The 10374-nt window shown below is 33.9% G+C and overlaps 1 protein-coding gene and 2 long non-coding RNA genes across 3 annotated transcripts; 1 reads left to right on the forward strand and 2 right to left on the reverse strand.

Annotated features, from left to right (window-relative positions):
* Positions 1-1824: 1824 nt before the first annotated feature.
* On the reverse strand, positions 1825-2993 carry LOC115697897 (uncharacterized). Its single transcript, XR_004007999.2, has 2 exons — positions 2416-2993; positions 1825-2222 (listed from the first exon to the last, which is right to left on the reverse strand). It is a non-coding gene; the product is annotated as an uncharacterized LOC115697897 (long non-coding RNA).
* On the forward strand, positions 2219-4371 carry LOC133039821 (uncharacterized). The gene is made up of 2 exons (XR_009688729.1): positions 2219-2290; positions 2409-4371. It is a non-coding gene; the product is annotated as an uncharacterized LOC133039821 (long non-coding RNA).
* Positions 4319-9492, reverse strand: LOC115697896 (GDSL esterase/lipase At5g45920). The gene is made up of 5 exons (XM_030625066.2): positions 8910-9492; positions 8550-8786; positions 5367-5434; positions 4916-5080; positions 4319-4734 (listed from the first exon to the last, which is right to left on the reverse strand). Exons 1-5 carry the CDS (start codon positions 9006-9008, stop codon positions 4575-4577), a joined length of 729 nt encoding a protein of 242 aa, XP_030480926.1. The 5' UTR covers positions 9009-9492; the 3' UTR covers positions 4319-4574.
* Positions 9493-10374: the final 882 nt, after the last annotated feature.

Consider the following 10374-nt stretch of genomic DNA (forward strand, 5'->3'; position numbering starts at 1 on the left):
TGCCCACCTAATGTGGTATTGTTTATGTGGACAAAATTTGCGACATGTGGCAATACAACTCACCAATAAGAAGGCCAAGTTAGTACCTCAACCAACAGGGACCCCGACTCTCAAATAAGACATCTAATGATAGACTAGCTTCCTCAAAGAAGTGACTGGACACCCTTGGCCGATCTTATGGCCAGCCAACCCTTGGACAACACATGGCCGACCGGTATACCCCCTACAGGTGCCTGGCTGGCCAGGGAAGGACCTGGCAGAATTTTTTGTACATTTCCACACATGGACTGTGAGTTGGGCTGCGAATTGGAACCCTAACAACCCAATAAAAAAGTTGGAAAATATCTATGGTTAAGGCCATTTTAGTCTTTTGTAATTAACTAATTAATTCAATATACAATTATCTAAGGGTTTTATTTGTAAATTAGGGTTAAGCTCTACTATATAAAGGGCCTTAACTCTAATCTAGAAATCTCTAAGGCTCATTCTAGCCTCCCAGTGATAAAGTTTTATACCTAGGTCTCTAAGGCTGATAACTCGCTCTTCCTCACTCCCTCTCACACGTACATACAAGCATTCTCAACACTTGATATTTTCCATCTTGATTCCTATTTTGTATCCTTCTGAGAGCTATACTAGATCCCACCGATAGTGCTTAAAATAGTATTTTCCCTCGGTATCAATACAACTAAAAGGGGAGTTGGTCATTACCCGCTAACAAAGGGGGTCGATCCTCTATAAAATTTCATGTGTTCTTTACTCTCTAATTCTAATTGTGTAACAGATGGTAAACATCAGATTTATACGACCCTGCTATTGGTTGATCACATTTTGTGGTCAAGAGTTTGGTGCTTTCATTAAGAGCAAGTGGATATTGTGTTCACCCCAAAAATCGACAATGTTGATATTCGAGATTAGTCAACAATTAGCCCCAGCAGTTGAGAGACATCAACTGTAAGAGTCAGTTGAATAATGTAACACCCTAAATAATCAAGCGTGCTACCCAATATACTTATGAAACCTTGATCCCCTAATCGGAATTACTAATAAAATTAGCACGAAAATTAAACTTTAATTACAAACGGAATGAAAATAAACATGTAATATTTTTTCACTTTACAAAATAAAAGGTACATGTGTCGGGATCCCAAAAGTACTTTACAAAATATTATTACAAGTTCGTCTTCTCTAGCCAACCTAAGTGGCAAAATAGAGTACAAAATACATCACTTGTAGACCCCAACCCGCTTGGTCTAGTGTGGCCCGAACATGTACATTCGTCGTTTAGCTCCCATACTCATGGCTGATCAGAAATAGCTTTACCCTTTTCTGCACAGTAGAGCACCCGTGACCCAAGCCCAGCAACACAGTATAATATATCAATAACATGTTTATCACACTATATAAACAGTAATGCCATTTCCATATGTCTATATAATTAAGAGTGCAATTCCAAATCTATAGTGGTGCAAAGAGGAATTAATAAATTAGGGAATTTACTTAGAAAATTCTAGATCTGCTTATTGGAAGCACGATTATATAGGCCCATGGTCTCCACAGTAGTTGCGACGATACTGCTTGTAAGTTAATTAATTTTAATTAATAAATTATAATTCTAAAATTAAACTACGTCTTATTTTTGAACTTTCACTAAGTTAGGGCTTAACTGTGAAGAAAAGAGGTTTTTGGTTATATTTGTTAATTAAGAGACTTTATTAAATCTAATTAATAAATATATTAAATGACAACTTTATTTGATAATTAATTTTAATTATTAAGTAAATAGTTTTGACATTTAAAGGATTAGAATTTGAAAATATGGCATTTGTGAGAGAAAATGATAAATAGTTGTATAAAATAGAAAAATTCCAATTTAGTGGGGCCCACTTAATGTGATTTTTGCCCAATTTTTATCATTTTAATGCCATATAATTTAAATCTAACCCTAAGTGAAATAGTCTAAAAAGAATAGGATGGTCTCATTATCCAAACTAATGCTCATAACCTAGTTTACAAATTGTCAAACAACTAGAGAGTTTTGAGACCTCCTTCTTTCTTCTTCTTCTATTTTGAAATTCCCTTGAGTGTTCTTCAGAAAATTTCATCCCTCTTAGTGATTGAGTACATGCCCACACATATCAAGTTAGTACTCAATCATAGCGTGTAAGACTTTGAAGAATCTAACAACTGAAGAAGAATCAGGCTCAGATCTTGATAATACTCTGCGACAGAAAGGAACAAGGGTTAGAGATCTGAGTGGAAGGAGTCATTTAATTTCGCTACAATCAATGTAAGGTTTCTTGAATTTTATGTGTGTATAAATTCCATTGTTTTAGAAATTCATATTTAGGATGTTAAACAATATACATGGTAGTAAATTTAGATCCTGGGAAAATAATCCCAAACAGAATTTACCTTCACTGAGAGAGGGGAAGGTGGCATCGTAGGTCAGGCCACAACAACGGTGGTGTTGGTTAGAGCACAGCAGCATAGGCAGCAACAATGATGCTTTAATTTTTTTTTTTTAAAGAGGGAGATAGAAGGAGAGAAAGGGAGAAAGAGAAAGAGAATTTGGTGGAGATGATGATGGTGGTGGGGTAGTTTGGAGGTGCTAGAGATGATGGTGGTGGTGGAGAGGATTATAGGTTTAGATTAAGAGAAGGAGAAGAAGAGAAAGAAGAAGAAGAAAAGAGAGAAGAAAATGGTGAAAATGGGGTTCGGTTCGTGTTTTATTCTGGTTCACCTTTTGCAAGCGAAGTCAGGCTCCCCGGCAAAGGTTTTTTCCTCAAAATAAAAATGAAACTCAATGTTTCACTAAATGCAAAATGTTTTGTTGGTGAGCCTAACCTCGTCGGTAAAACTTTTTCACCTAATTTTCCGCACATGTTTTTATTGCACGATAATTACATTGTCAAAAACTTTAATAGCTTTTTCCAGCGAAGTTAGGCTCCTTGGCGAAGGGTTTTTTCCAAAGTAAAATTGAAAAAAAAAAAATTATTTTTATTATTTGTAAAGGGTTTTGTAGGCGACCTAACTTCGGTGTCAAAATATTTTTACCTAATTTCCGTGCACATTTTTACTAGGCGAGAATTAAACTACCAAAAAATTTAATGACTTTTGTCGACGCATTTACTCATCGAAAAAAGTAAAAAAAAAAAATAGCCGAAATATTATACCACTTTGCCGGCGCATTTATTTCGCCGGCAAAAGTGAAGTTGAACCGCCAAAAGTTGTCTTCTTTTGGTGATTTGTTTACCCCCATAATTTACTTATGTCGGTGAAATACCTCGCTGGTGTAGGTTTTTTTATAATAAAAATAGGTGGATAATTTTGCCAACCATTGCCAGCAAGAAACTGGAACTGCACCGACAAAAGTCATTTTTTGTTGGTGCAGTTCATGAGCATCGCTGGCAAAAGTTCTTACTCTTGCAGTGTCTCTTTGGGAGTTTTAGATACTTGTGGCTATGACTATTTTAGCAAAAGATGGTGAAATAACTATTAAAAAAGGTGGCTTGGTGTGAAGGGTAAGAAACAGTAAAATTTGTATAAATTATTTAAGAAGACTATTTTAAGTGGAGTTGTGAATGTGGAGTCAAGTTACAAAATGCATTCAGTTAGAGTGAAGGAATGCGATAAGGTAGAGAAAACTCCAATTTCAATTAGAAGTTGTTTTTCCCTTCAAAAAAAATTAGAAGTTGTTTGAAGAAAGAAGGCATCAGTGAACGATTGAAGAATGTGAAGTCAAGTGCTCAAGTGAAGTTCAATGAGATGAATTGAATGCATATATTCTCTTATTTGATGGTTTGAGTTGTGAATTTAGAGAATTTGAGTCAAGGTGGAGATTGTTGGAGTTTAACTCAAATTATTTATTTATCTATATTTGTAAAATTAAAATTTCTTTTTGGGTAACTATAAATTGTGTAAAAAGAAAAATCTTGGTGGCTAAGTTTTGAAAGTCTTCTAGAGAAAGCTTTGAAATGTCTTGGTCCCCATGCCAAGTTGATTTGGTGCCGAAGTTAATTTTCCGTATAAATTTGTGTTTTGTGAGTGGGTGTGGTATGTGGAGAAAAAGAGTAAGTTGTAAAAAAAGAAGTGAATGTGAGTTTGTTTTGTGATGAGAGTGAAGAAGAAACAAAGAGTACTGAAATTCAAGTACACAGATTGAGATAAAAAGTATAAGTGAATATATCTCTTTTTGTGAGTTTAGTAATTCTTACTAGTTCTATCCAACCGAGTAAATTGATCTCTTCGTTTCTTTATTAACCTGCTTCGCTTCAAGTTTATTATTTTTCCAACATAAATTAATAGAACTGAGAAAGGAATAAAAAGGCAGGGGCAGTAAAAATTTAGGATCCGAAGGTACAAAACAATTCTTTAATGTAAAAAAGTTTCAGCTTCAAAATATCAGATCAATGTGTGTAACCAATAGTAGGTGTAAGATAAAAATTAAGTTGGCCAATGTATACCTACACCATACCATATGTATTTGTGACTATATATTTGTGATCGCAGCAAATCATTAACCCTTCAAAATGAGACATCCAGGGACCCATATTGTAAGCAGATACAAATATTTAATGCTCAAAAGACTTGAGGGGATCATTAGGGTCGATTTCAGATATAAGGGGGAGATCGATTCTTAGAGTGTCTAGGCTCAGGCCTTCCTCCATCAGCTTCCTCACCACTTCATCAAACACAATCCGGTTTCCACTAGGAGTCAGATGCAAACCATCTCTGCAATATTTGAAATTAATTAGTAAATATATCATCATTCAATTTCAAAATTGTAATAATGTCACACATATGTATCATCATGAAATGTTAAGCATAAGAAACACACATGTAGAATGAGATGATCCATGCTATGAAAATACCAAAAACAATCAATAACAAACATAAGAAAATAGAGGAAGACCTTAGACAAGATTTTTTCCAATGAGGAAAATGGTGAATTTTGGTCCAAAGATCTATCACTGAAATCCCACATTCTCCAGCTACAGAAACACATGCCTTGGCATACGCCCCAGCAGCTTCATTTGTCCTTTCAGGCTCGTTCGTCAAATTTTCCACATAAGGATGCCTTAAACAAAATAATCATCAAATTCCCCCCACTTTTTAAACAAAATACACTAATTAATATGCTGAAATTTAATAATACTATGGAAAAAATTAATTTATATACAGTAGAAGCTGCCAAATTGGTGTTCTAGTTTGGAAATTTATTATTGACATTAATTACATAACTTTGAATAAAAAATTACAACATTGGCTATATTTGAATTTTGTCCACAGATAAAGGCAGTACTCATTAAATTAAATTGTGTAGGAGTGAAGACCAAGCACTTTTAAAATTTGTTAAAATATACCTCAAGCGCCCTTCTTCATCAATGGGAGGAGGAGTAATGAGTATAATACGAGTTGTAGGCCATCGTTTCTGCAAGTATTAATTAAAACACGCTGTTTAATATAAAAAAGCCTGAAATCTAGCTAATATAACACAGTAAACGTATGATTTCTCTTTGTGGTAGAAGATTAGCTTTCGCTTATTTCATATCACGGTAACAAATCTTATACTTATTCATATGAATCAAATGAAAGTGAGAGTATCATTTGAAGTCAATTAGTGATCTTCCTATTGTTGCCATGATGAAAAAGTTTGCTAGAGAAACAGTTAACTATGTCCCAATGCCATACATTTTAAATTTGTGGTGGTAAATCTACTTTTCACTTCAATCAATTTAATCATCAACTATGTTAACAAAATAAAGTAAAAAACTTGATCAAATATTTTGCAAGGATCCATCACAATCACTAAGCCACGCCTTTTTATTAGAAACGTAATAATCATGGAACACTAACGCTAATGAAATGTTAGTGGTCAATAATGACTAGTTGAATATACTGATGCATATTCGGATTTAGAGAATACAAATCATTAAAGTATACTGTATACCTCTCTGTTCCATTCCAAATTTATTTATTTAAACCATCTTCATTGGTATCTTATAGATTTACAAAGGCTTATAAAAAACTGTTCAGCTATGAAGAACGGAGCCACAGAAGGCCCCGCTGCAGGCTCAACTTGAAACAGATAAGCAAAACATACTAGAAACTCTTCTTATCAATTCTCACCTATTGCAAATTTTGTCACTCTATATAGGCTATACTTGTTTGCTTCTAATTAAAATAGAATTACTTCTTTCTATACATATGAAATATGTAATGATTTTATATTTATATCCAAAATTCAATTCTTCATCCTTAAGTAACCCTTTGAAGATATGACTGATATAGAAAGTAGAATGAGAAAAAGCAATCTCGGAAGCAGAGCCGCAGATCCCCACACTGGCCACAGCAATTACTTCCGTATCTCAACTATCTATGTTGTTTATTAAGATGAGTGTCCCACCCTCGTGCATGTATTATATATATATTTATATATCTACTCTATTCACTTCCAAATGATGAATAAAAACTTTTCTGGCTTTATTTTAGTAATTTTTAAATAAAAAATACATCCTAATGCGAAAGAGTTAATATCTATTCAAAATAAGAAATGATATTGCCACAAAGTGTCATCTAGAATACGCATCAAAATCATTTGGACCACAACGTGCAAGGATAAAATTAGAGAACCCTAATCGGGTGGTCCATGCACTTTTAGAAATTCTCCAATTCCAAGCATGCGGAAAATATATAAATATTTATAATGAATGGAACTAGATTTCGTTCTAAAATTCACAATTTTTATTAATTATGCCTATATTACCCTATGCAATAGTGACATATTATCATCAGTAGTTGTATCTATGCCACATGAAGCCGTGCCCCCCCTTTAAAAGATGAAATTCATCTATATTATTCAACTTCTAAAGAAAAATAAATAATAGTAGATTTAGGCTATGTGAGTTTGAAATTAGTATGGAAAACTGAAAAATAAATTTTTCATGTTTGGTATGGAAAATTTTAATCAATCAAGTTTCTTTCCCTATAACTTTTCTTTCCATACCTGATAATTTTTATTATTATTTATTGTTTTTTTACCTTTTTTTTCCTTACATTTCCTATTCCTCACCAAAATCAAACTTTCAAACAAACCCTTACTTAATAACCACTATATAGTCACCATTAGTTGCGTTCTATCGTATATTATATGAAACTCATATATCTTCAACACTTGTATATAATATCGGTACTCTGTGTGAGAAATTAAAGGCATATAATGGTATTGTTTGTATGGCACAGACTTTTACGTACATATATTTAGGTGAAGATATACAGTAATTACGTACGAATAAGATTGATGATATATTTTTGATCGAAAAAAATTATTGATGATAGATCTCTAAAATATAAATTGCATATATGAAGTAATTGCCATCCCATCAGCACGAAGAAAAAATGTAGAGACCGAACATGAAGTGCCTAACAGAAATCCAAATAGCCACGATTAATTGTGTGATCACAAATGACTGCCCATTATTATGCATCAACTTCATGGGACCCGTATGCCATTTTCATTCTTAAAATTAATAATATTGGACAACATAAATATCGTCATATGTGTAGTAGGCGTGCGAGAAGAAAAATACAAAAAAGAAAATCAATATAATGCCCTCGTCCTATGCATCAAATTCAAAAGGAGAAGACCATATAGAAAACGACACGACAAGTTGGAGCACCCCCACCCCTACGGTTTAAATAATTTAAAGCGATTAATCTTGATAACGTATTGCTATTAGCTACCGATATTTCTTAAAACCTATTATTAAAGTATACGTTTTAGCATTTTTATTCTTAGAAATATTTATATTATGAGTCTATGACAATTATTAAAAAGAGTCAGTTGGCTAAATTAATAATTAATAAATAACAATAACAAGTTTGGTACATGTACGACGACGAGATGGAAAGAGCCAAGAGATTAGAAGATCAAATCCTAATTCTTGTTTTGGTAAGATGGAGAGGAGAGGAGAGGAGAGGAGGAAGGATTACTACTTATTATTATACCAAATAGTTAAAGAATTTATACTCTCCATTGTAATTTTATATATATATATATATATATCTTCCCAAAAAGATAATTCAATAATTTCTGTGTAAATAGCAATCCATTCTTCTCGCAATCGATTTCTACCAAAGTAGTTAGTGAAATTATTACTCTCTTCTTTCGCTCTTACTATAACTCCCCATCCTCTCTATATGGTTAGGACATTAGTTTATTCAGGTCAGCCCTCACAACCTATCATATTGTCACCTACCACTCTCGTCATCCCACTAAGCCATATCCCTAAAATATTCACTTAATTGAATTCAATTTCATCGCATTAACTCTTCCTCCACCAAATAAAGTATGGACCAGATTAATCATATTATTCAACCTAACCAATGCAGAAAAAGAAAATAAAATAAAATTTTAAAACTAATTCAGATTAGGGACCTTTGAGAAACCCCTTTTATTTTCTATTTACTTTTGCCTAAACTTTCACTTCTAATCCAAATGACAACTTCAATAGAGTTAAAAAGTTATACGTGGTCAATTTAATTACCTTGAGAAATAAGACAATGGAGTGAAGGTTTCGCTTGTACTCGTCAAGAGGCACATGTTGAAAAGCAGAGGATCGGTCTGGAAGGCATGCGTCGTTTGCGCCGAAGAACACAGTCACTGCTAGTGGCGATTCACTAGTACTATCTCCACAGCCATTAGCAGCCGGAAAAACGTTCTCAATAACCTTAAGAGCCCACCTCGTGTTGTACCCACTGTACCCTCTTAGTACCACATCGACCTGAGAGTTGAGACCATCCAAGACAAAACAAAAGAAAATTACACAGAATGATAAAATGATTAAATACTATATATATTGTCTACTGTCGATCGTGTAAGAATAGGAGTGTACGTATATACGTACTGTGCGAGAGAAATGGTTAGCCAGCGAGGCACCCCAGCCACCATCACCGAAGGACTCTTCCGTGATAGAATCGCCGAACAGATAAAACTTTGGTCTCATGATAATCTTCGCAGTTTCGGTTTTATGCCTTCAAATACTGCTATGACCGATGATCACAATAAATGTGTAATATATTTATATCATGTAAGTGAATCACCAAGATTCACGTGGCATGAGTATAGTGAAGTGAATTGTGCACTTCTCTTCCCCCTTCTCTATAAATAAAGCTGTTACCCTTTTAATTAAGGATCCTTTAATTAAATGCATTCTCATCCTAATAAATTGCACCTAAAGGTCTTGCTCTTTACTTTAATATTAAATGAAGACTCGTTTTTTTTTTCTTTTTTTTTTTTTTCTGAAAAGCAAATGAAGACTGGTTTAAAATATTATTTTAAAGAAAAACACCAAGAAGGAAATAGCAAAATATAAAATAAGAAGAATAAGTAAATAAATTATTTCTTTTTGAAAACAAATGAATTATTTCTAGATACTTATTTTAATGAAAATGCTTTCTAAGCCAAAAATTGGATTTTGATTTCACGGTTCCCCAATTATAACTTTGATAGTTAATGTATAAGTTTATTTATATTATACGTTCCTAAACTATACAAATTTTGATAAATTGGTTTTTTTTTTTTTTGAGAAAATCACAGTTATTATAAATTAAGATCATTTACAACAACAGTGAAGATAGGGTAGGGAATCTCTCCTACCCAACTAATGTCTTCATCCAACCCTAAAGCAAATCTAGCTAGCCCATGAGCAGCTTGGTTAGCCGACCGTTTAGCATGGGAAACTAAAACACTAGGGAAAAAGGACAAAAGACAACGAATATCAAATATGAGATCAGAAAAACATGATAAATCACTCTTTGTGGAATTTAAAGCAGTAGAGACTCTCAATGCATCTGTTTCAATATGCGTGATTGATAGTTGTGATTGTGATACCCAATTGAGAGCATGGAAGAGAGCTTTAGCTTCCATTTCATCTGATCGAAAACTACCTTGAACCACTTTTGATAAAGCAGCCACCACCATTCCATCATGACTCCGAATAATAGCACCAATACCCAGCTTTTGTTGATCCGAATTGGAGGCTGCATCCACATTTAATTTGAATCCATTGATGTTAGGAGGCGTCCATGGAGTGTGCTGGTGCATAGTTTGAGGAGTGGAATTCTGGTGTGTGGAAGATAGCTCGGCAGCAGCAGCAGTAGATTGACTACTGAGGTGCTTGGTTCTGCTGTAGTCACGGTGAAATCCCGTGGTATAGGTTATGATTGAGGAACTTATACGAGCTTTACCACCATGAAACACACGGTTTCTATCAGTCCAAATACCCCACAGCAAACAGATAAAAAGTTCAAAGTCCTCTTGAGTGTATACTGCTGAAAGGTAATGCAGGTAGTCTCCATTGAACATAGATT

This window comes from Cannabis sativa, chromosome 7 (genome assembly GCF_029168945.1).
Source record: "Cannabis sativa cultivar Pink pepper isolate KNU-18-1 chromosome 7, ASM2916894v1, whole genome shotgun sequence".
In the NCBI taxonomy this organism is placed as follows: Eukaryota; Viridiplantae; Streptophyta; class Magnoliopsida; order Rosales; family Cannabaceae; genus Cannabis; species Cannabis sativa.

Coding starts and splice junctions, on each gene's coding strand:
- LOC115697896 (XM_030625066.2), bottom strand. CDS start 9,008: ATGAGACCAAAGTTTTATCTGTTCGGCGATTCTATCACGGAAGAGTCC. Junction 5,435..8,549: donor CCATTGTCTTATTTCTCAAG/GTAATTAAATTG, acceptor TAATACTTGCAG/AAACGATGGCCTACAACTCG. Junction 5,081..5,366: donor GATGAAGAAGGGCGCTTGAG/GTATATTTTAAC, acceptor ATTTTGTTTAAG/GCATCCTTATGTGGAAAATT.